The sequence below is a fragment of the Misgurnus anguillicaudatus genome, chromosome 21 (assembly GCF_027580225.2).
Source record: "Misgurnus anguillicaudatus chromosome 21, ASM2758022v2, whole genome shotgun sequence".
Lineage (NCBI taxonomy): Eukaryota > Metazoa > Chordata > Actinopteri > Cypriniformes > Cobitidae > Misgurnus > Misgurnus anguillicaudatus.
The window spans coordinates 13,460,628-13,487,740 of NC_073357.2; the positions used below are offsets into that span (position 1 = coordinate 13,460,628).

A 27,113-nucleotide genomic window follows, 5' to 3' on the forward strand; every position below is an offset into this window, starting at 1 on the left:
ATGAATTATCTGTATCTGTACTCGGAGTGGGTGTGGCCTAACTCGGAAGTAGGCGGGGTTTGTTTTGAACTGGGCGGGGCTTTAACCGGTATGTTATTTTAAGCATGCAATTAATATATGGGTTGATGAGAAATTGTTATATTTATTGCGGATTTGATCACAATAGCAAACGAACTATATTACAGAACAAGTTTTGCAACAATAAAATCAAAACAATGCGGTGCTGCAGTATGCAATTATGAGGTAAAATGTAATGAACAACATAACTTTCTTTTTTAACTTTTAATTTTTTATGATCAGTGTTATTTTTTTTCCCTTTCCACACCAGGTGAGTGTGTGTGTGTGTGTGTGTGTGTGTGTGTGTGTGTGTGTTTAGCTTAATAATTAATTTGTAATATCGCATTCACGTCTGAACGAACCCACGTTTACCAGAACTCTGCTGGGTAGTACGTAATAACGTTACAACCCGAAGTAAAAAGCTGAAGAAACCCTAAACATTAATGGAAAAGAACCGCAAACCCGAGTGATTGAGGGAGAGAGACAGAGAGGTGTTCTGTGAGTAAGTGAGCAGAGCGGGACACAGTGGTTTAAAAAATAAAAAAAATCTCCAACAGACAGAGACACAATGCGAGTCGCATTTACGTCTGAACGAACCCACATTTACCAGAACTCTGCTGGTTAGTACGTATTAACATTACAACCCGAAGTAAAAAGCTGAAAAAACCCTAAACGTTAATGGAAAAGTACAGCGAACCCGAGTGATTGAGAGAGAGAGAGACAGAAAGCTGTTCTGTCTGTTAATGAGCAGAGCGGAACACAGCAACACAATACATCTGTATGTGTGTAGGGGAGGGGCGCTGTTACTACTAGCCTATCACAGAACGCTGACACAATCAGCTACCCAATAATGATTTTCATTTAATCCGAGCACAGATGTTGACTCGTATTACTCATATAATACTCGTACTCGGCAGAAGTGCTTTATCCGTACCGGATACTCGTTTCAGCCGAGTATCCGGCTCATCTCTATTCTAGTCATTCTAGTCGTAGACTAAAAAAAAACGTCTGGTTTTGAGGCTGAGAGTACGCTGTGCGCGAATGGCTGCCGCTTCTCATCGCTCATCGTTGTCTTGTTTTGTTTTGTAAATAGGTTTGTTTGTTTTGTAAATCGTTTGTTTGGCTGCCGCTTTTCATCACTCGTTGTTTTGTTTTGCATATCGTTTGTTTGTTTTGTAAATCATTTGTTTGTTTCTACCGTTGGAATGGAGAATCAGGATTTTTTTTTTATTTCATTTTTTCCCGGACACCTGCGATTGGCTACTGGATGTGGTTTTTCGGGACTTAAAATCTTAGTGGACCAGTGTTGGATGTCTAAGTGAAGGATATCTGAGTGAAGCATCGGTTGTATGGACTTTTGAAGTCTCTGACATTCTCCGCCTATTCTCTGCAAATGTTTGTTCAGCGTCTCACATTGTGAGGTCCCCGCGAGCCCTCTGCCCAGTGCTTTGGCTTTGCCACTCTGCACTCTCCGTGGGTAAGTTTCATCTTATTCATTGCGCAGCGCTTCATTGTGGTTTTGCTCTATTGGGTTTGGCTAACATGGTGACCGTGCTTTACTTTTCCCGCGAGGCCTCTACCGCTGTATACTCGTGACTCCCTTAACATCTCATGCAGCCGGTAGCCAAAACTCAACTTGTCTAGCGAGGTGATTAGTTTAGTTTTGTGGATTTCACTTTACATCAGCTAGGTTTGGCTAACGTGGTGTTGTGGTAACGCAAATGGCCATCCGACTTTCTGTGAGTGCTGTAAACTGCATAGAGATGGCTTATGGCCCTGGGTTTAGTTGGCCTTGTTCTGCTTCTTATTCACGGTATGGATTTAAATTATACCCTACTGCAACTGCATAACCTGAATCATTCATCACGACTGGAATCCTTCACATTTGATTTATGTACTACTCTTGGAATTGCGCGTCATCCCCGTTATATCCATCGGTCTGCAAAACGTCAATTTTTTTATGACTATGATTCCTCCCTATCTATACCTGTGATCAATTCATTGAGATCGCAGCGTTCCCATAGTAACGATGCGTTTCCTCATCGCGCCAGGACTCTCATACCACTAACTAGAAATGTGGACTACTCGTCAACACATGTTTCCCAGCAACACAACTGCGCTCTCTTGAACACTCGTTCCCTGACTGGCAAAGGTACACTGCTGAATTAAATTATCACGAGAGAGACCTGGATTTACTCTTTCTGACTGAAACCTGGCAAACACCTGATGATTTCTTCGAGCTGAAACTTTTAACTCCTCCTGGATATAATTATCTGACAAATCCTCGACTTACCCGCAGATGTGGTGGTCTGGCGGTGATCTTTAAGAACAATTATAAAGTGACTAAATATGACATTCTTGATGCTCCTAGTTTTGAATGTTTATCACTTCAACTGGCTGGCCCCACTCCGATGCTGATTCTGTTGATTAATAGACCCCCTAGAAATAACCCAGGCTTTTGCTCTGATCTGACTGAACTTCTTACTCTCGCTTTTGCCAATCATGATGCTAGGTGACTTTAACATACATGTTGATTCCGATTGTGCTGCTGCAAAAGACTTCCTAGCGGTTTTGGATTATTTTGAAGTATCTCAGCATATTAGTTTTCCCAACATATTCTCACTATCATACTCTAGATCTCCTCTGTACTGTTTGTATTGACAATGTACATGCTCAGGGACATAATCTGGGCATCTCTGATCATAAACTAATTGTTTTTGACTTCTCAGTTCCCCTTGCAAAACCTAAAACTAACACTATTATATCCTACCGAACCCTGAGAGGTATAACTGTTGATAATTTTTCTGCTGCTATTGATGTCTCTGCTCTTCCTTCTACACTCAATCTCCTGAGTCCTGATGAGATAGTTTCAACCTATAATAAATCTATTGGTAATGCATTAGATGAGATTGCTCCTTTAATAACTAGAACTGTCCCGTCTACTCACTCATCTCCTTGGTTTACTCCTGAGCTTAGAGTTCTGAGAACTATATGTAGGCGTCTGGAAGGACTTCATAAAAAATCCTCCCTTCTTTTACATGCCATGGCCTTTTCTGAGTCAGTAGTAAAATATAAAGAAGCTCTACACGCACTGCACGCTCTAACTATCTTTCTACTGTTATCAACAAAGCTAAGTGCAAACCTAAAGCTCTTTTTTCTGAGATAAATAAACTGGTCAAACCATCCACTGTAGTTATTACTGGTTCAGATGAACTTTGTAAAAACTTTCAGTCTTTTTTCCTAAAAAAAAATTTAGAACATCTATCAATCATTTTCTTCTACTGCCACATCCCCCTCAACTCCACATCTGATAGATTGTCCGCTAGAGACCTTTTCACTCACAAATACACCCGAGGTTGAAAAACTGATTATTAAATCAAATTCTTCCTCCTGTATACTTGATCCTATCCCAACATACCTTCTAAAAACTATTCTGCCCACACTTATTCAACCTATTACTCACATTATAAACCGATCTCTAGCCACTGCCTATGTTCCGCTTAATCTAAAAGTAGCGGCCATCACTCCAATTCTCAAGAAGCCTGGCCTCGATAACACCATTCAGAGCAATTATAGACCAATTTCAAATCTCGCTTTTTTTGGCAAGCACCTTGAGAAGGTAGTTGCGGCACAACTGCAGTCACATTTAGAGAGACATAATCTCTTCGAACCACTCCAATCTGGTTTCCGTCCATATCACAGCACAGAAACAGCTCTTTTAAAGGTGTTAAATGATCTCCTCCTTGCTTCTGACTCTGGTGCACAAAGTATACTGGTTCTTCTTGACCTCAGTGCAGCATTTGACACTATGTGCCACTCTACACACTTCTTTCTCGTCTGTCTGCAATAGGGGTCACTGGTGGGGCTCTTAAGTGGTTGACTTCGTATCTATCAGATACGCATCAATTTGTTAGAATAGGTAAGCATCGATCCCGCACTGTCACTGTTTCTCATGGTGTACCTCAAGGTTCTGTACTTGGTCCTCTTTTATTTCTAATTTACCTGCTACCCCTAGCCCAGATCATCAGACGGCATGGTCTCAATTTTCATAGCTACGCTGCTGATATTCAAATTTATTTTACGATCAACCCCAACTCATCTTGTCCACCCTCCTATGTTAGCTCCTGCCTTCATGAAATTTAAAACAAGGATGTCTGATAACTTCTTACAGCTTAATGCTGGAAAAACTGAAATCTTGCTAATTTGCCCCAAATCATTGAGATCGCCTGAACATGACATTTTTTATTGATATTGATGGTGTTAAAATTAGACCTTCAAAAACTGTGCGTAATCTGGGAGTCTTGTTTGACCCCACGCTATGCTTTCATTCCCACATTAGCCAGACCGTAAAATCATGTTTCTTTCACCTGCGAAACATTGTTTGTGTACGCCCCTCTCTTAGCTTTCTAGATGCGGAAACTGTCATTCACGCTTTCATCACTTCAAGATTGGATTTCTGTAACTCATTATACATTGGCCTACCCACGAAAAAAATCCATCGACTTCAAATGGTACAAAACTGCTGCACGAGCACTCACATATAATAAAAAGTCTGCCCACATCACTCCGATCCTTCACGAACTTCACTGGCTTCCTGTCGTATATCGCATCCAGTTCAAAGCACTAGTCCTGGTATATAAAGCCTGTCATGGCCCGGAACCCAAATACCTCATTGATTTAGTGCAACCATACGTTTCGACTAGGGCCCTTAGATCTAGCACTGACAATCTGCTCGTCGTACCCAGGTTCAAACTCTCGACTCTGGGTGGTAGGGCTTTTAGTGTTGCAGGCCCTACGGCATGGAATAAGCTGCCACCTAATCTTTGTGCGTCCGACAACCTCCAGACCTTTTAAAAAACAACTTAAAACTCATCTATTCACAATGCTCAATAAATAACTCAGTTTCTCTGTTCAACACTTTTCATCTTTACTTTATTTTTATACTTCATCAAAATTTATGTTTTGACAAATAGGTTATTTGTTTTCTTTGATTTATGTTTATAAGTGTTTGCTTGTCTCCATCTGCCTGCTGCTTGTTTGTCTGTCATAATAAGCAGCTGGCCTGTGTATTTGTCTAATTATTTGTATTAGGCCCACATTGTGAAGCGACCTTGGGTTCTTGAAAGGCGCTATAAAAAATAAACATATTATTATTCGCAACATCGGGGAAACCGCGTCATGGGAGGGGCTTCTGCAACTGCCAGCCGGGTGACTCCAGTCGCATTGCAAAATGGCGGACATGGATGTTGTTGAGCGTGCTGCTGCTGTTTGATTTGGAAAGCTATAAAACGGTGTAGACTCGTTCGGCGCCGGGTCTGGGTCCATCAGATTCTTCAGAGGCGCAACCAGCTTGGTGAGTTTCACCAGCTCCTCCAGGAGCTCCGCCTGGATGACGGCCGCTTCCAGCGCTACTTTCGTCTGAGCCGGGCCCAATTTGACGACCTGTTGTTCCGTGTTGGTGAGAGGATTTCCCTTCAGGACACCAACTACAGGCACTGTATTCCACCAGCAGAGCGCCTGTCTATCTGTCTCCGGTCAGTAAATCATTTAATTTTCTGTATGATTACAAGTATCTAATGATAACCTCCACAGACTTGTGATTGATAACTATGTGTTCAGAATTGTGGTGTTTCCCTACGAAAACGAACTGTGTTTGTGTGGTAAAACTGTAGTAACCAGGGTTTGTGGGGTACTGATTAGGCTAGTATTTGCCAAACAAGGGTTTTACCAAGTGACATTTCTTTTATTTGGTTTAAAATTATTTCTCCGTGACCACTGTTTTATCTACAGTAATCATGTATTTTTAAAGGTGGTAAAATCATGGTTAAGTCCTGTCCAAATAGAAAACAACTTGCACTGACATTTTTTGTTTTGTAACAAAATGCACATAAGTAGTGTTTTAGTAAGCCATGTTTCTTAAAAGTTGTTATATGTCCTAATTAAATAAGTGTGCAGGTTACGGGTATATTGCGATATGAAGTAACAGGTTTTTATATCTAGCCAGCAAATGCTAAATAAAGGTGAACTGCTAGGGGACTTCATTAAGCTTGTTGTTGTTTAAAGGGATAGTTCACCCAAAAATTAAAATTCTGTCATTTACTCACTGTCGTGTGGTTACAAACCTGTATAAATGTTTCGGTTCTGATGAACATAAAGGAAAATATTTTGACGATTTTTGGTAACCAAACCATTCATAGACCATGGATTAACCCTCTGGGGTCCTACCATTTTGGGACACTGTCAGAGGTTCTGACATGCTCTTACATTTGGTCTTTTTTTACATTTTGGTCAGTTGCTTTAAAACATAATAATGGCAAGTGTCTCATACCACTGTGTTCAGCACAAACTGAGCTAAAATATTATATGAGCTACATGTATGTACATGTTTGTATTTTTCAGAGAAAAAGGTTTATTGCGTGGTTTTTAAAAAAGCAAAAATTTTAAGTCACTGATATAAGTTCACAAAACCCATACTAAACATGTTTTAACAAGACTTTCCTAAACATAATCTAGTAGCCTAGAGTTTTTTCTTTAAAATGATGTGAAAATCATCCTGCCTACTTATTCTCATAAAACAATGTATTGATTTAGAAATTGTAAGACACTTTTTGTTTAGAGTGGCCGTATGCGAGAAGGATTGATTGACAGCTAGCAAACAAAGGCTTGCATAATGAGCTGCATAATAATGAGGCAGGAAGGAACTACAGTAAAGAATGTGAGGACAAATGTACACGTTTGTTTGAGCTTTATTAAGAAGTTAACAATATAATCAAAATAGAAATGAAGGTCAGTAGGACATTTTCAGTTTATGTGGAAACGAACCCTATTAAAAAACTTAACTTGTATAAGAAACTGATAAACAACAGAGCTGTAAACTTCATGTGGCTCATGTTACCATATAACTTTATGTCCAAAGAGTGTGAATATGTTTTTCCACTTCATAGTTTTGTACTGATGAGAGGGATGCAGACCTCTAAGAGAGTTATAAACAGTGTTGGGTGTAACGCGTTACAAAGTAACGCTTTACTGTAATAATATTACTTTTTTCAGTAACTAGTAGTGTAACGCATTACCCGTCTGAAAATGGTAATATTATTACAGTTTTCCCGAGCTAGTTACTTGCGTTACATTCGCCAGTAGCACCTTCATCACACAAAGGCACACAACACAGAGAACTAAAGGGAAGTGGAGGAGGGCGTGAACGGAACAGTGATTGGTCTAAGTTTGGCATGAGGTATCATTTACCATCACCGATTGGTCGACACCCGGCAGCCAGCAGCAGAGCGGCACACTCAAAGACAGATCGGGAAAATGGAAGCGTCAACAACGGCAAGCTTTTTTTCAGAGGAAGGTTCGCTAGTTTCGACGGGAGGAGATTCAGTCATTATTTTATTATGTTCAACGGAAGGAAAATAACTTGACGGTGAAGTGCACACTCTTTAATGTTTCTCCGAACGCTGTGCCCCACGTCCGGTAGCGGGTAAGGAAGCCAGCAGTAATTTTTATGTTGTATTAAAATGTGGTGTATTTACGGTGGGTTTTCTCGCCGTGGAGACCTTGATGAATGTGAGGTTATGCCACGGTCCCCCGACGCTCATTTCATTGTTTGTTTGTATGTAAACAGGGGTTGCGTGCAGGTTGTTTATCCCATCAATTTTGTATATCAATTTTACCGTAATTGACGAAGGCTGTGTCTTTAGCTTGAGTGATTTTAATGATATTTATTGAATTGATTGTGTATTTATTACTTTGCGGTGTTAAATTGATATATTTATATGTTTGGGTGTTGGATGAATTTGCTGTGCATTGCTGTGTATAGTGGGTGGGTAAATAATGTGCACTAACATCATGGTATCCCCCTGCTAAGAATACAGAACTCTTGGAAGTCTTAATCAGGAAATAATTTATTGTGAACCGTCATTATTTTATCAGCTGTCCATTTAAAGGTGTCCATCTAAAAATAATTGCAACCTGTTGTCATCCCTGTATTTTGAATGAGTAAATTGTTATCAAATTTAATCTAATAAAATTGTAACTTTTTATTGATTTGGGAGTTTTGTGTTTGGATGTTTTCTTGGCCGTGGCTTGCCCAAATAAACATTCTTGCCCAGAAAAAAAATGTAACTAGTAATATAACTAGTAATATAACTAGTTACTTGCTCCAGGGAGTAATAAAGTAAAGTAAGGCATTACTATTTTGGAGAGTAATATGTAATAAGTAATATATTACTTTTTTGAGTAACTAACCCCAACACTGGTTATAAACAGCTGTTAGCATAAGTTGTCCACAGAAATACCCTTACATACATAACTGATGGGTAAATGATAGCACTACATTCAGATAAACTATCATAAACTAAATTAGTATCTCAGATAAACATCTGCAATAATTAGTTATATAAAAAGCTGTTTTCAGATGCCCATCACCTTATCGTCTAGCTTCTGTTTTAAACGCGTTTCTGTAAGCGAGTATGAACTTTAAAAACACATCGCAAATGGATGTGCGCGAGCTCGCGTCTCCGTGTAAACAACGCGGAGCTCATAATAAACGGTGTCGCGTGTAAAGCGCAATGTATGGAATTACCTTGCATGTAAACAATATGGAATCATTTTACAGCAAATCCCCCAGTGCAGCATTTACTCAAAGTTGCCATGACAGATACGAAAGTGAATAACTGTGTCTTAACACTGTACAACATGTACGTTAACAGATATCCGCCATTATGGGAGGTCACGCGTACTCGTTTGTAAATAAGCATGTAAACATGGAATCATATTACAGCACACACTTAAAAGATACAGCAGTTCAGGCTTACTGAAAGTTTCCATGAAGGATATAAGTGAATAACTGTGTCTTAACACTGTACAGCATGTAACAGATATCCGCCATTACGGGAGGTCACGCGGATTTGTTTGTAAATAAGTATGTAAACATGGAATCACATTACAGCACATACTTAAAAGATACAGCAGTTCAGGCTTACTGAAAGTTTCCATGAAGGATATAAGTGAATAACTGTGTTTAACACTGTTACAGCATGAAACAGTGAAATCCGCCATTACGTGAGATCGCGTCCGTTTGTAAACAACGAAAGTTTTTCAATCCGAAGCGTGTAGTCTGCTAAGGTTGCTTAACGTTACTGTATGTAGGCTGAACTGCACAAGCCATGAGCATATTAAGTTACATGATAGCAAATATAAATGGTATAAATTAACTGTTAACGTTACTTACTTCTAATCCAGCAGTGCGTTCTCCATTGATATTCTTAGGTAATGTTAAAGATAAATGCTTCTCTTCCTCAATGTCCAGACATAAATGAAGATATTCCTCACGTGTGTGAATAAAGTTTATAATCCAAACATGCGGTAAAAAGTCCTTAAATCTGATCAAACTTTACGCTTTGCTTGTTATGGTTGAACAGCTCGTGTCTTCATTACCATGTCAACAGCTGTGGGCGTGACCAAATTAAAGATAATGAAGTCAGCCAGGAAAAACGGTACTCTCTTTACTTCAATGCAGATTACATAAACAGGCAATATTTGTTTTTGATTATATTTAGCTTGTTTAAAAGTAGACATTTCAGGCTTTCTTTGGATGTGTGTATCATGCTTGTGTGACGAGTATTTGCGGAGTTTCAATTAATTTTTTTAACGTGTTTTGAGAGACAGCTGGCGGAGACAGAAATGTCTGGATGCACACCCTGTTTATTTTCTTTATTTGACAAAAACACAAAGATCTGTTGTTATTGTGAATGAACAAATATTAAAGAAGACCCTTTACCGTTTCAAATGATGTCAAACACGTAAGTGTATGATTATTAATGATGGAGTATTTTAAATTGATTTTGCCATGATAAGGAAAAAACACGTCAAAACGCGGCCCCGCGTTTTTGGACCCCAGGGGGTTAAAGTTCTCCATCATAGCGACGGATTTCCGTCGATTGCAGCGAGTCTACGACGGATTTCCGTCAGTTGCAAAATTATTACATTAACTTTTCATAAAGACGCAGTGTATTCACCTTGTTAAGTGGGATGTGATCAAAGCCTGAAGTGGAGCGAAAGCACATTTCTCTCTCCGCTCTAAGCGTTCTGTAATAACTCCGCCCAGGATCCACTCAAGGTTTTACATTACCACTTAGTTTTGGAGAACTGCGTCAGGTTATGGCTGAGGTAAATCTTTATTTCAGCGGACATGGATGCGATTATAATACAGGAAGGATGCGATGTATCAGAGATAAAGAAAGGCGTGAAAAATAAATGGAGATGGGCTTGGCTTAGCGAAATTGGTATGAATGGCAAGCCTTTTAGTACCTGGGTTAAGAAAATAAAACAGCCAGGTACGTGTATTTGCACCGCATGCCACAGAAGACTTAAATATGGAAATAATGGCAAAAAAGTGCTCGCTCGCCATCAGTTAGAACCTAGTCATAATGCCGCCGTTCGTGCTCTACAGTACACGTGTGGCCTGCCTGGTGCAACCAGTACCACAATGGAGGTTCATGCATCGATGACTGACCGTGTGTGCGATCTAAAAGTGCGCATATGTACTTTTATAGCGGAGCATGACCTTTCATTCACAGTCGCACAACCGCTAGTTAATTTAATGCAATCTGTTGTCAAAGACAAGAGTGCACTTTCAAGATTGTCTGTATCTAATGCACACGCATCCTACTTGTGCACACATGGCATTGCTGCATATTGCAAAAACGAATTGTCAACTAAGCTGAAAACGAAGATGTTTTCTTTAAATGCAGATGAGGCAACAGATGGAAACATGGACAGGATTCTGAATGTTCTTGTTCGGTATTTTGATGAAGATATAGGTAAAGTGGCAACCCAGCATCTGGCCTCAAGGAAAATGAATATTGCAGATGCCTTAACAATCACAAACACATTGACAGATATTCTCCACTCATATAGCCTAAACTGGAATCAGGTTGTTGGTATACTGTTGGATAACTGCAGTGTGATGAGAGGGAAAAAATCTGGAGTAGAGACATTAGTCAGAAGAGAAAATCCATCACTACTGGACATCAGCGGAGATACTGTCCATATGGTCTCAAATGCAGCCAAGGCCCTTTTAGGAAAAGTTTTGCTCTGATGTGTACTATGACATTGAAAAATCACCCAAACAGAAAGAATTCTTTTCTGAGTTTCAGTCCTTACTTCATTTGGACAATAAGAGCCTAATACGTCCCATTAGCAGCAGGTTCCTGCAAATGCTGGATGTGTGCAACAGAATACGGGAGCTTATTGATCCATTGATTGTGCACTTCTACAGTGTCCTATCTTCTCATGATCAACACAAACACAGGTACATATAGCAATATCATTCTCTTATGTATTGTATAATTTCTGTAATAGTAAGCAAGAATATATATATATATATATATATTAGGGCTGTCAAAATTAACGCGTTAATAACGCGTTAACGCAAATTAATTTTAACGCCACTAATTTTATTAACGGAGATTAACGCAACGCGCAATTTCTGTTTGACCCTTGGTCCAGCCCATAGTTGAATGAACAGAGACGCAGACAAATATGACTCTCTCTAAATGAGAGTTTTCATAGAAATAAGAACATTAAGCAAATCGTCTACCAAATCCAATGCTCTAAATGCTCGTTGGACATCTGATATGATCTTTATTTATACGTCTGAGAGGTGTAACGTTACCGTCCTCCTAATGCTTAATCTAATACAAAGATGCGTCTCAACTCATTTTGGTTTCGCTTTTATGCATGACTTAGAAAATAGACTGTAGGACTTGCTTGATGTCAAAAGAGTCATTAAGAGAGATAAAGTTCGGTACCTGATTAATGTTAAAGAGTTATTAAGAGCGACAAGACTCAAAAGCGATCCCCTCACGCTGACTGACTGACTGATATCTGAAGCGCGTGCACACAGACGCGCGAGTGCGCGACCCGGATATATAGACATCTACACAAAATTACAGTTTCACAAATATCTGTTTTGATAAGAATTCACGCAGGTAGGCTCTATAATCTGTTATGTTTTAAGTAAATGTTTGGTTAACTGTTGGGTAAAACTATCTGATGTGTAACATTATATTAGATCACTTAGATTTTAAGCAGTCTGTCTCAATGTCAATCAAACAAAAGGAAAAAAAGTTGAACATACATTGATGATGTTTTTGCTTTGTGTGTGCTAAATCTATTAGTTTTACCAGTGATTTTAAGGTATTGATGTGGTAATGTAATGTATGAATGTGGAAATGTTTGTGGTAATTTGACTCTTTCAACTTCAAACACGTGTAGTTCTGTCATATTTTGTTATATTTCAACAAATCATGCATTGTTCTATGTTTTAATAGAGAATGTCAAAATATAAACAACTATTTTTTTTAAAATTTGCTAATTCCGACTCAACTTGCCAGCATAGGTCACAAATGATGCAGCAGCAAACAAAAATGGAGAAAGAAAAATCTTCTGAAAGGAAAATTCATATACAAAACAATGGCTGGTGATTCTGTTAAAATGTAAACAGGCTGTTGTTAACATACATTTGCATAAAGCATCTATATATGTATATATGATTAGAATATTAAAAACCTGAAAAGTGTTAAATTAGGGTACATTTAGAATGGATAAAAATGTGCGATTAATTTGCGATTAATCGCAGTTAACTCATGAAATCATGCGATTAATCTAGATTAATTTTTTTAATCTATTGACAGCCCTAATATATATATATATATATATATATATATATATATATATATTCAATTCAATTCAATTCAATTCAATTCAATTTTATTTATATAGCGGTTTTCAAATTTGGTAATTGTATCAAAGCAGCTTTACATAATAGATGCAGTGAAAAGCACAGAAAATCGACTGATAGCACAACATAATAAACGATAGCACAAGCAGTTAAATTTGCTACGGCTATAAATCAACATTATAAGCAAACGTATTACTAATGTAACGTATAGAAGTTAAGCCCAAAAAGGCTGCCTCCCCGGGTTGAAAAACCCCCTAGGAGAAAAAAAACCCGGAATTTTAGCCGGGGAAGTTAAAAAAAGTCATAGGAGGAAAAAACCCTTGGGAGTTATATATATATATATATATATATATATATATATATATATATATATATATATACACATTGAAACGGAAGGAGATTAAGCGGAGATTAAGCGGGTTCTGCCGGTGGTCTTTGGTCAGGCATCAGCTGGACATCACGTTGAAGAACAGCTAGTAGATCAGTTGTGTGCCGACTTTCACATGTACTGGAACTGGATCAAGGACGAGACAGGGAGAGAGAAACAAAATCTTATTAGCGTAGGGGCCGTTCACATAGAAAACAAGTGTCACACAGTAATGTGGTTTTAGTCAGCTCGGTTCCGGACAGGCTAACTATTGCTGGTTAAGTGTATTACATATAGTTGATGATTCTAGAAACGGAAACAGAACTCGTTTGACTAAGGCCAGAGGCCCCACTGCCGTCGTTAATACTAACGTACAGTGGCAAACGGTTCTGTATGACATACTATTTTAAGGTCATGGGAAAAGGCCAAAATTGCAAGCCGGCCATATTTGGCAGTTAAGACTCAATCGAAAACCAATTCAAAGTTTCAGCATATTACTAAAGAGTATTAATGAGATTTACCATGCTTTGGAGTGTTGACGAAAAAGGTTTTAATTTATTCATTAATTTATTTATTTATTAGGTTGTACAAGCTAGCTATTAGGAGATAAGTACCATTGTTAAAACAACTATTTGAAAGCCTTGTTAAAGAGAAAAGTTTTAAGTCTAGATTAAAAATTATCTACTGTCTCTGATTTTCGGACGTCGGTTGGTAAATCATTCCATAGCTTAGGGGCTAAGTAGGAAAAGGATCTGCCACCTTTAGACACTTTTGATATTTTAGGGATAATTAAGAGGCCAGAATTTTGTGACCGCAATGCACGTGATAGATTGTATTCTGATAATAATTCTCTAAGATATGAGGGTGCTAGGCCATTTAAGGCTTTGTAGGTGATTAGTAATATTTTAAATTGTATACGATATTTAACTGGTAGCCAGTGTAAAGATGCCAGAATTGGGCTTATGCGGTCATACTTCTTAGATCGAGTAAGAACTATTGCAGAAGCGTTTTGAACTAGCTGAAGCTTGTTGACCTGTTTTGCATGGCATCCTCCGAGTAACGAGTTACAATAGTCTATTCTAGAGGTCATAAAAGCGTGGATAAGCTTCTCTGCATCTGATGCAGACAACATATGGCGTATTTTTGAGATATTTCTAAGGTGGAAGAATGCTGTGCGGCAGACATTGGAGATATGGCTGTCGAAGGATAAACTGCTGTCGAACATCACACCTAAATTCTTAACCGTGGAGGTTGGCACCACAGTGCAGCCATCTATGGGCAACTTGTAATCTGTCATATTATATTTGTAGCGATTCGGTTCGATAACAAGTATCTCTGTCTTATTGGAGTTTAGCATAAGAAAGTTATGTGACATCCAGTCACTTATATCGCTGATGCAGTCTGATAGCTTAGAAAAATTTTGTGTTTCCCTAGGATGCGAGGAGATGTAAAGCTGTGTGTCATCTGCATAGCAGTGAATCTGTATGTTATGATTTCTGATAATATCTCCCAGAGGTAACATATATAACGAGAACAGGATAGGACTTAAAACTGATCCCTGCGGTACGCCGTATTTAACCAGGGAGTGATGTGACTCCTCCTCATTTACATAAACAAAGTGATAGCGATTGGTTACATACGATCTGAACCCAGGGTTTCTGCAGGTTTCACCAAGTCTAATGTAAGACTTTTTAAGACCTTTTTAAGACCATAATGAATTAAATTTAAGACCTATATCACGACAATGAAGTCCAATTTTATAGTCCAGTGTGAATGCATTCATGTGTTTTTTAGAACCTTTTATCTTTATTAACAAAAAACAGTATTTTCTAAGGGTGTGACAAGACACTTGTTCCGCAAGATGAAACAAGACTGGTTCACAAGAATAAGATCAGACAAGATTTTTACACTTTGCTGATATTACAAGTTTTTCACCTAAAAAGTCATACGAAGTTTTAAGAAATCCCCAATGATAAAATATATGAAGAAAAAAGCATTATAATTAACTAAAATCACATAATTTTAAAATGTTTTAACCAATCTAGGGGTTTCACTAACAATTATTTTGGTAAGGATGATGATCAAGTAATCTGATATTGTTTGGTAATAAAAATAGAGCTAAATGGGCCAAAGCATTTACGATGACAATAGTGATGAGACAATAATAATTGGTTCAAATAATGTATAATGTGCATAAAATAAACACATGGTTTTTAACAACAATGTTAAAATATTAGGTGTGGTTACCCAGATTAAACCTGGACTAGGTCTTATTTATATTAGGACATTTAAGGAGTTTTTTTTTTTTTTAAATATAACTTACAAAATACATTACTGGTGTGCATCTTGAGACAAAACATTGGCAGTTAAATATTTTATGGCAAAAATAGAAATAATTAAATTGATGAGACCAGGAGTAAGGGAAAGAGTGTAGTAGATCCACCCTCCGGAGCAGAGGGGGCGCTAATGCACCTATAAGCTAGATGCCAACCGCCATTAAAAGAAAAAAGAAGACAGGCTTCGTTCGTTTTTGGGCTTGGCAGTGGAGCCAAACGTTTATCGGATGTCTGATGGAGCAGAAGCCGTGGTGCTTAAAACTGCTGATGCAGATGTTTAGCATGCCGTGATGCTCTTTAGGGCTACTGCTGTAGGCACAACAGAACGGAGAAATGCCGGATGTTTTTTACAGGTTTCTGCATTCTGCAGCGGCTTTATGTTTCTTACATTGCATGTGTGACACTAAAGCTTTGATGCCCATTGTTCCGAGTTTTAAAACTTACTTGCAAAATAAACAACGGACCCCGTACACTAACTGGTCTGTACCACGGAGCAAAATCAGGGTTAAGTAACCAGTTTTCATTAAATGTGCACTTCCCCATAGCTAGAACTCACACTTTTCTCCATTTGCTTATACCCGGTCCACGCACTTTAGCGAACTCCCCGCAAACTTGTGCTTTAGTAGATTCCACCTATTCAGTTTTCCCTGACACATGAGACGAACATGTATAAAACAGTTACAATCTTCATGGCGGTGTTGGTTGGACAACATTTTAAGACCTTTGATACCCGGATTTAAGACATTTTAATGCTTATTAAGGCCTTATTTTCATACTACGGAATTTAAGACGTTTTAAGACTTTTTAAGGATCCGCGGACACCCTGGAACCAAGCTAGCGCCTGATCACTGATGCCAACATAGTTTTCTAGCCTATTAAGTAAGATTGTGTGATCTATTGTGTCAAAGGCTGCACTAAGGTCTAATAATATAAGGAGTGATATTTCGCCACGGTCGGATGTTAATAGGAGGTCATTTGTAACTCTAAGCAGCGCTGTCTCTGTGCTATGGTGGGGCCTGAATCCTGATTGGAACTTTTCATATGTACTATTATTTGCTAAGAATGTACGTAGCTGGCTTGCCACTACTTTTTCTAATATTTTGGAAAGAAAAGGGAGATTTGAGATTGGTCTAAAGTTATTTAGATCTCCCTGGTCAAGGTTTGGTTTTTTAATGAGCGGTCTAATAACTGCTAGTTTGAAAGCTGTGGGAACGTAGCCTAATTCTAGTGATGAGTTAAATACATTTAGTACTGGGTTAGACCCTACAGGGAATACCTCTTTGAGTAATTTTGTGGGAACATGGTCCAATATACAGGATGATGATTTGGATGACGCTACTAATTTAGATAGCTCTTCTATTGTAGTAGGTTTAAATGACTCAAGATGTTGGTATGGTAAGCTAGCGTTAAATGTATTACTGGGTAGAGTAATGGCGGCTTGGGTACCTACAATGTTTTCCCTAATAATCATAATTTTCTTAGTAAAGAAGTTCATGAAGTCGTTACTATTGTGTGGGAGTTTATTAGTGGGTTCTGTTTGTTCTTTATTTCTAGTCAGTTTCGCAACTGTGCTAAAGAGGAAGCGAGGGTTATTATGATTTTCTTTAATAAGATTGCTGAGATACGTAGATCTGGCGATTTTTATAGCCTGTCTGTAGTGTTTAACACTCTCTTTCCATGCTGCATGCCATACCTCTAGCTTTGTGCTTCTATAATTTCTTTCCATTTTTCTAGCAGCCTTTTTAAGGGCAGCGGTATGATGGTCGTACCATGGAGCTGGCGTTTTTTCTTTGATTCTCTTTTTTCGAATTGGAGCTACGGCATCCAATGTGTTAGAACAAATACTGTTCAGGTTTTCTATTACAATATCTAGATCTTCAGGGTTATCTGCTACATGTTTCATTTGGGACAGGTCTGGAAGAGTGCTAATAAAGTTATATTTAGTGGTTGAAATTATTGTTCTGGCTAGTCGGTAGCATTTTGTGGATCGAGTGATCAATCTAGAAGTACCGTGTATGAGACAAGGCAATGGTCTGAAACTGCATCGCTCTGAGGTGATATCTCGATTTCATTAATATTGAGCCCGAGTGACAGAATTAAGTCTAATGTGTGCCTACGAGTATGCGTGGGCCCTGTCACGTTTTGTCTAATATTGAGAGAATTTAGAATATCCATAAATGCTAATCCTAATGTATCTGTTGGGTTATCAACATGTATATTAAAGTCACCAACGATAAGAGCTTTATCTACAGTGACTACGAGGTCAGACAGGAAATTTGATATTTCTTTAAGAAAATCTACATGATGGCCCGGAGGTCTATAGATTGTAGCAAGGACAAAAGAGAGCTGTTTATGGTTACGATCAGTTATTTCCATATTTAATAGCATTATTTCAAATGAATTAAATTTTTGTTCGGATTTATGGTTTACTTTTTTAAAAAAAATTGTATATTGTAGCTACACCACCCCCTCTCCCCTTTAAACGCGGTTCATGTTTATAATAGTAGTCTTGTGGTGTGGATTCGTTTAAACTAATGTAATCGTCTGCTTTAAGCAGGTTTCTGTTAAAGAGAGTGCATCTAAGTTTTGGTCAGTAATTATTTCATTGACAATGGGTTCTTTATTGGTAAGCGATCTAATGTTAAGAAGGCCGAATTTTAACATTCTAGGTTCATCTGTAAACGTATTGTTTTCTAATTTTATGTTAGTAAGATTTGTACGAGACGAGGTAAACGGTGCTCTGTATTCGTTTGTTCGAGGAACGCACACAGTTGAAATGTGTTGATACTCTGGTAAGATAGACTCTAAGTTCTGGGATATATGTGATCTTGACATGTCAGAGCAACTAACAGATGGACGGGTAGGCCGATCTATCTGTTTCCTGACCTGGGCCCTGGGTAGTCAGACTGTATTAGAATTTAGAGTATTGGTTAGATTTCTAGAGAGTATAGCATTTCCTTCCGATGACGGATGAAGGCCATCTCTCTTTAGCAGGTCCGGTCTCCCCCTGAATTGTTTCCAATTATCTATAAACCCTACGTTATGCTGAGGGCACCATTTTGACATCCAGTGGTGAAGAGACACTAATCTGCTATAAGTTTCATCACCCCAATAGGCGGGGAGAGGACCAGAGCAAATTACATTATCTGACATTGTTTTTGCAATTTCACACACCTCTTTAATAGTATCTTTGGTGATCTCTGACTGGCGGAGTCTGGTGTCATTTGCGCCGGCATGAATAACAATTTTAGAAAACTTACGCTTAGCATTAGCCAGTACTTTAAGTTTGGATCTAATGTCTGACGATCTGGCTCCCGGTATACAGTCAACTATGGTGGCTGGTGCCTCAATGTTCACGTTCTTAAGTATCGAGTCTCCAATAACAAGGGCACCTTTAACAGATGTCTCAGCCGGTGTATTGTTTAGAATGTCGAATCTGTTAGAAATTACTAGGGGGGACTTCGATGGGCATCGAATATGACTACGCCGCCTGACAGTCACCCAGTTAGTCGGCCGTGTTAACTCAGTTGCCGGAATTGAGCTATGTGTACTACGCGTTATCGTAGGCGCACCCGAAACAGTGTTTGAAACATTCCACCGTTTTTTTAATTGTTCAGAAATCTCGTTTTTAAACGTGTGTGTGTGTGTGTGTGTGTGTGTGTTAATTTAAATCATTTTATATATCATGTTTGACCCTTCTGTTTGACACAGTAAATGTGCTGTCTAAATGAGTCGGAGGTTTTCATAAAAAAATAAGAACATTTAGCCCTCATTTAGCGAATCCAATGCTCTAAATAGTTATTATGTTAAAAAAGTTATTAATAGAGATAAAGTTCAGGACCCGATAAATTATAAAAGAGTGAAACAATCTCGAGCTGACTGACACATCTGAAGCGCGTGCACACAGACGTGCGAGTGCCCGACCGCGATGTATCCACATAATTACAGGTTTAAGAAAATCTGTTTTTGGCAAGAATTCAGGCAGATATAGTCTGTTATGTCCTAAGTGAATGTTTGGTTAATTGTTAAGGAAAAATGCCTGATATGTATAGGTCTATTAGATAATTGCATTACAGTAGATCTTAAAACTGTCTGTCTCAATGTCAATCAAACAATAAAAGAAAAAAAAGTGTAAAATATATTTGTATTGTTGTTGACTTGCTAAATCAATTTTATGAGGGATTTTATGGTATGGACCTGGTAATTTTGTGGTAATTTTGGATTTTTCTCAATATAAACTTACCTGACTCTGTTAACTTCAAACAGAAGTAGTTTTGTCATGTTTTGTCAGATTCCAAGTTTTTTTAATAGAGAATGTCTAAATATAAATTACTCGTTCCGACTCATTTTGCCAGCATGGGAAAAAGAAAAGGGTCTTCTGAATGGAAAATTTATAAAGAGAACTATGGCTGATTGTTCTGTCGAAAATGCAAACAGGCTGGTGCAAACATACACTTGTATTTGTCCAGACCCATGTTAATTAGAGTATTAAAAACTCAAATTTAGAACATATACAAATGTGTGATTAATCACAAATTTATCAAACCTTTGTATCTGTTCTAAATTTGAGTTTTTAATACTCTAATTTAAAGTTGGTAATCTAACTCAAACAAGCATACGATTAATCCAGAATATTTTAATCTATTGACAGCCCTAGTATGTATGTAGGTATGTATTGCTCAATTCAGGTTATATCAATTTATGTATATAATTACCTAAAGCAGTGGTCTCAAACTCCCGGCCCGCGGGCCATTTGCGGCCCGCCCTCCCCCTCTCTGCGGCCCGCGGCACCTTTCAACAATATAACATAATCTGGCCCGCAGAAAGATTTTTATTCACTTTGTTTCATATTTATTCCATTTTTAATTTAAAACGTTTAAGGGTTCGTTCACATGTCGCGTCTAACAACGCGCGTCAAAACGAGTCAAGGCGTTTCTTACTTTCTAATGTGCTCGGAAGCGGAAGTTGCGTTCCGTGGCGTGGGTCGCGTCACCCGTTGCTACGCAGCCATGAGCCGCGTGCGCTCCGTGATTGCGAGGATAACGGAATGCGTGATCGGACTTTAATTCCTCATCTGAACCTCGCGTCAATCATATCATTTTCACCATCCGATCAGTTAATCTCTTGGGACTTTGTTGTGTTTGTCCAGAGAAGATTTGTTACTTCCGGGTGAATATCAGCTGTTACTCAGAGAAAAGCTGCGGTGGGGCTCACATTAAGAAGCACAGCTTCTAATGGAGACACCGCATAATATGAGGCAGAGCCGTAGATGAAATGCAACACATAAACTACAGATAAGAAAAATTGCCATCAAAGTGACCAGATTAAAAGAGGAAAGATGAGGAGAAACATACAGAGGATAAAAGTATGTATACTGATATTAATGAAGTATAATATATTATTATGTAGCTTGCTATGCAATTACACCTAGCAGTATTATATATTTTATTCTGTTTAACTAGCTTAACATTGACTACCCATTTTAGAAGTTTTAGGATCACTTTCACTTATTCATGTTTTTCCACATATAATAGCAAATTCATTAAAACTGTGGAATAACAAAGATGGAACATAATAAAGTCAATACTATGACTGTAAACAATCCAAAATAAATCAAAACACAAACACTTACTGATGGTAATTTTTTATAAAGAGAAGGTTAAGAAATTATTTACTTACATAAAATAATGTATATTTAAAAGATAAAAACCAATGCTTTTATTATACATTAAATAATAGAATTTTATCAGTCAATTTACAGAAATATTGTACTTTTTTAACCTTAAAATAGCTCTGCGGCCCTCCGATTAAATGTCAATCTCAGAAATGGCCCCAAGCCAATTTGAGTTTGAGACCCCTGACCTAAAGGGTTAAATATGTTAGAACAAATATGTTATGGTTTATTCCAGATGCAATCAAATTAATAAATAACATTCAAAAGAGGGATGGAAAGTGCCTTGACCTGTAAACACAATAGCAATGTCTGTTTTCTCTCCTTAATCCTTGTGTGATATTTCTTTGTGAGGCAGATGGCTCCTGGACCAGATTCTTGAAAAGCATGCAGTAACATATGATGAGAAGGCCAGAATCATTTTTCTGCAACAGCAAATGGCAAAATCTGCGAGGATTGGAAGTGATGTGAGCAAAAATCGGAAGACACGCATTTGTTTGCTTTTTTCTGATTATGACAAGCTCACAGCCATGATTGATTTATACCGAGGTATGTTCACTTTTTATTAACCTTAACTCTTTCCCCGCCATTGACAAGTTATCTTGTCAATTAAGAGAAAATGCTTCCCTGCCAATGGCGGGTTGTACATAGATTTAATTTGCATTGAAATCTCTTTAATGCTATATTTTTATATGCTTCTTTGTCCTGGAATCCAGGAATGGAATCTAATAATAACAATCCTACTAATAATAATCTTTATTTATACAACACTTTTCAAAACAAAGTTACAGACTTATTAAACCAGAATTAAAACATTTCAGGAATGATGCCAATAAAAACTAGACAATTAAAAAATACAGATAAAAATAAAAAACAATAAACCATAATATAAAATAAATGTTCAGCCACAGTTCTAATCAGGTTCTATTGTGATTTTCAGGTGTACTTCCAACTTTCCAGGTGTTCCTGAAGAAGTTGCAGCATGAAAAGCCAATGATCCATGTGCTGCATGCTGAAATGCTGCTACTGGTTAGGGAACTTCTCTCCAAATTTATGAAGCCTGAAAATATCCCCTTAAGTGCAAAGGGCTTGTTGAAGCTTAATGTTCACAAGAAAGACCTACAGTACACTGACAAAAGATTGTCTGTGGGAAGATTTAGCTTCTTTGCCTTAAACAAGGCTAGAGTGGAAAAGAAGCCCTGGGTGCAGATGGTCTACAGCTCTCTCAGAGAAGGATACATAAAGGCAACAACATTCCTCCTGAAAAACCTTCCCCTCAACAACAACAACATCATCACCTCTTTATCTGTGCTGACACCATCATTGATTCTCCACGAATCAGTCAAAGGTGCATTCAACACCTTGGCCATGGCCTTGCCAAATGCTGTGAAATCTGAAGAGTTGGGTCAACTGGATGAAGAGGTGCAAGCCTACCAGATTGATACAGATCTAGGAGCACAGGCCAAATGTTTTGAGGAAAACATTGCACGGATTTATGTTGACTGGTGGAGTAAGATCTTTGCCATGAAGAGCCCAGAAGGAGGAATGAGATTCCCCATCTTAGGGAAGTTGGTAAAGGCTCTTCTGTCATTGTTCACTGGCCCTCTTGTCGAAGGATCGTTTAATATCATGGATGACATAATTGAGAAAGACACGGTTAGGCTGAACATTGAGACTTATGAAGGCTTAGCCATTATCAAATCCCACATGAAGGTAATGGACAAAACTGCATCCAAAATGCAAATTACTCCTGCATTAAGGAGATTGTGTCTGTCATCTTACCAGACATACCAAAATCATCTGGAAAAAAAAGAAGGATAACCTTGACAAGCAAAAGGAAAAGAAACTGAGGGAAGCTGTGAAGGTCCTCTCAGCAATTAGGATCAAAAAGGTTTGTGCTACAGCCTCCACCTCCTCCACCCTTGGAGTTAAACGAAAAGCTGTGGCTAAGGTCTCCATCTCTTCAACCACCCCTGTAATTAAAGGCACCACTGCTGCTACAGCCTCCACCTCCTCCACCCCTGGAGTTAAAGGTAACACTGCTGCTACAACCTCCAACCCTGGGGTTAAAGGTAAACGGCTGCTACAGCCTCCACCCCTAGAGTTAAAGGCACTGCTGCACCTACAGCCTCCACCCCTGGGGTTAAAAGCACTGCTGCTACAGCCTTCACCCGTGGAGTTAAAGGTAAAGCTGCTGCTACAGCCTCCACCCTTAGAGTTACAGGCACTCCTGCTACTACAGCCTCCACATCCTCCACCCCTGGAGTTAAAATCACTACTGCTGCAACAGCCTCTACCTCATCCACCCCTGGAGTTAAAAGCCCTGCTGCTACAGCCTCCACCTCCTCCACCCCTGGACTTAAAGGTAACACTGCTGGTACAACCTCCAACCCTGGGGTTAAAGGTAAAACTGCTGCAACAGCCTCTACCCCTAGAGTTAAAGGCACTGCTTGTGCTACTACCTCCACCTCCTCCACCCCTGGAGTTAAACGTAAAACTGCTGCTATAGCCTCCACCCCTGGAGTTAAAGGTAAAGCTGCTGCTACAGCCTCCACCCTTAGAGTTACAGGCACTCTCCTGCTATTACAGCCTCCACATCCTCCACCCCTGGGGTTAAAATCACTGCTGCTGCTGCTACAGCCTCCACCTCCTCCACACCTGGAAGTAAAGGTAAAACTGCTGCTACAGCCTCTAACCCTAGAGTTAAAGGCACTGCTTTGTGCTACTACCTCCACCTCCTCCACCCCTGGAGTTAAACGTAAAACTGCTGCTATAGCCTCCACCTCTGGAGTTAAAGTCAAAACTGTTGCTACAGCCTCCACCTCCTCCAACTCCTCGACCCCTGGAGTTAAAGGCAAAGCTGGTGCTACAGCCTCCATCCCCTCCTTCTCTCCTGGAGCCACTCCTGCTCGTGCAGCTAGGCAAACACTGAAACGGGTCTCAGGTGTAGCCAAGCTTCAGGAATATGGTTTCACAGCCAAAAGGCAGAAAAAGTGAAAAGCACAAAAGAGACTTTTGCACAATGTTCTTGTTTGGCACTTTTTTGTTTTTAAAAGTGGTGCTGCTAGTTTTTTTCTTTTTTTTTGTTAATTATTAAGAGTTTACAAAAAAAGATTGTTTGGTCTCATAAGAGAAATAAAAACATGCACTAAAAAGTTATGTAGATGGTTCATTATTTGTCAAGGTAAATATACGTTTTTTATAGGTTAAAAATAGCTTTTAAAATATGCAAACTGCCTATATTAAAGCGGTTTAAAACACCTCTCCTTAAAACTCTGTTGTTCTCGACTATCTAATTAAAGAGTCGGTTAAAGGAATATGGCCTGAAAAATTTTCAGTCAGGAGATTTTTTTTCACTTTAATCCATGCATTCATAGACCCTATTTACTTTCATAGTATTCTTTTTTCCGACTATGGAAGTAAATGGGGTATACGAATGGTTTGGTTTCTCAAAATATCTTTCTTTGTGTTCATCAGAACCGAAAAACGTATACAGGTTTGTAACCACACAAGAGTGAGTAAATGATGATGGAAATTCCTTTTTGGGGTGAACTATCCCTTTAACTGTAAAAAAGGTAAAGATAAATGCTGAAGTCAGAAACACAAGTATTACAATTGTCTGCAATCTGCATTTATAACAATGATTTTTATTTTTTTCTCAATCTTTCAGATATCTTGCCACTGGAGACTCCTACAGGACCATTGTCAGCAGCTTTCGTGTGGGGGTTTCCACTGTCTGCAAGATTGTCCCAGATGTGGTGATTGCAACTTGGGACTGTTTAGTGGACGAGTTCATGGCTGTGCCCTCCACAGATGAATGGAGGTCCATTGCAGAGGGGTTTGAGGAGAGGTGGAACTTCCCACTGTGTTGTGGAGCGCTGGACAGCAAGCATGTCCAGATTAAGGCACCCCCCAACACCGGATCGCAATACTTTAACTACAAGGGGACTTTTTCTTTAGTTCTCCTTGCTGTTGTTGATGCAAGGTATTGCTTTCAGTTAATTGATGTCGGGGTTATGGGCGGTAGAGATGCGTGGATGGGCTATTATTTCATCCGCAACCGCATCACAAAACTCATCATCCGTCCGCCATCAATCTGCACCAACGTTTCTGACCAATTTTCAAATCCGCACCCACCCGCCATCCGCTGACTGGGCAATGCAAGGCGCTGGTGACAGCCGCTAGACCAGAAAGCTCTAGTCTATCAGCAGTGAACTCAGTCTTCGATCGGCGCACATGGGACTAAAATAAATAAATAGCCTAAATTAAACGCACAAATTACATAGTCTGCACTGGTGTCATCCTGATTTACCACTGTGTAAAACTTATTCCAGGCAACCCTTTTCTGACCTTCTATTTTACTTTGTTTTTAATTCTCATTTTTTGAGTTTGCCACGTACCTCCTTCGCCGGCGTTAAGCTGTGTCAAAATGCATCCTCATTTCTCCGCGCTGTTAATGATAGAACGAATGGATTAACATGCCGAGGCTATCCCAAACAATTAAAACCTTTATTAAATAAAAGTGTATTAGAAAACTTTTTCTTGTCACTGTTTTAGTATTATAAGTTATGTTTTGTGTTAATATTATTCTGTTTATGTTGCGTATATTTCTATGGTTGATTATTTGATACTGTTGAATAGTTTAATCTACATCAATGTGTCATATTTTCTAAAATAAATTAAATTTTTGATTACATATTTATTTTAATAAGTCAGAAATGTCTCTGCTGTTTTCTGCTGACATGCGCGGTGGGCGCTACTGAGGGCGCGTGCAACAGGTGACGCAAATTATGGGTCCTCAGAAGGCTAGACCGTCTCATTTCAGTTCTCTTTGAGAACTTCTGAGGCTGCCACGTTGAAAGACAGAGTGCTCACCTTTTAAGGTTGCATGCTTAGAAGGACACAGCTAATAAGCAGTCTATCCGCCCCCCACCCGAATTTAATTAAAATATTATTTTTCGTCACGTCATCCGCCCCGCGGCTGTAACCGCCAACCACGCATCTCTAATGGGCGGACGAGCAACGGTGGGACTTTGGCTAACTCAGCCTTTGGCCAGGAACTCCGTCGTGGTGCTCTCCATCTTCCACCTGATCGTCCTCTTCCAGGAGCTGACTACAGAGGACCCCAGCCCCATGTCTTTGTGGCAGATGAGGCCTTTCCCCTCAGGAAAAACCTCATGAGGCCATTCCCTGGGCGCACCCTTCCCAGAGAGAGACAGATCTTTAATTATCGTCTTTCCAGGGCCCGGCTGGTGGTGGAGTATGCCTTTGGGATTTTGTCCTCTCAGTGGAGATTCTTTCATCGTGTCATAGAGGTTCAGCCCGAGGTTGTGGAAAAGTGTGTGAAGGCCACGTGTGTCCTTCACAATTTAATGAGGAGATTATCAGAGGCACCTGCTGTGAGGGGGGTGGTGCAAGGTACAAAGGACTTGATGCAGACTCTCGGTCGGGTTGCAGCCAACAATTCTGCTAGAGAGGCCATCCGGGTCAGGGACAACTTCATGGCTCACTTTTCAGCAGAGGGAGCAGTAGCGTGGCAACCTGTAGAATAGTTAGTTATCATGTCCTGTGTTGTTTATGTCCTTCATGTTTAGCACTTGTAAATAGTCTAATCATTTTGATTTACACCCTTTATATATTGTCAACAGTTGCATGGTTGCAACCTCTCTTGCAAATGTTTTTTTTTTTTTTGCATCATTTACTGTTTTAAAGTTCACCTATTTCATTGCTAAAAACGTTATGTTGTGTATTTGTTATAATACTATTGTTTCACGTTGTGTATGATTCAAGAAAACACATTATTTTCCACATACCATACATTTTGATTTACACCCTTTATACTGTATATTGTCAACAGTTGCATGGTTGCAACCTCTCTTGCAAATGTTATTTATTTTTTTTTTTTTGCATCATTTACTGTTTTACAGTTCACCTATT

At 39.0% G+C, this 27,113-nt stretch overlaps 1 protein-coding gene across 1 annotated transcript; it reads left to right on the top strand.

Moving 5' to 3' along the window:
* LOC141352805 (uncharacterized) lies at window positions 1–27,074 on the top strand. The gene is made up of 3 exons (XM_073858815.1): window positions 1–88; window positions 5,312–5,591; window positions 24,847–27,074. Exons 1-3 carry the CDS (start codon window positions 1–3, stop codon window positions 25,325–25,327), a joined length of 849 nt encoding a protein of 282 aa, XP_073714916.1. The 3' UTR covers window positions 25,328–27,074.
* Window positions 27,075–27,113: the final 39 nt, after the last annotated feature.

Coding starts and splice junctions, on each gene's coding strand:
- LOC141352805 (XM_073858815.1), top strand. CDS start 1: ATGAATTATCTGTATCTGTACTCGGAGTGGGTGTGGCCTAACTCGGAA. Junction 89..5,311: donor ACTGGGCGGGGCTTTAACCG/GTATGTTATTTT, acceptor GATGTTGTTGAG/CGTGCTGCTGCTGTTTGATT. Junction 5,592..24,846: donor CGCCTGTCTATCTGTCTCCG/GTCAGTAAATCA, acceptor TCAATCTTTCAG/ATATCTTGCCACTGGAGACT.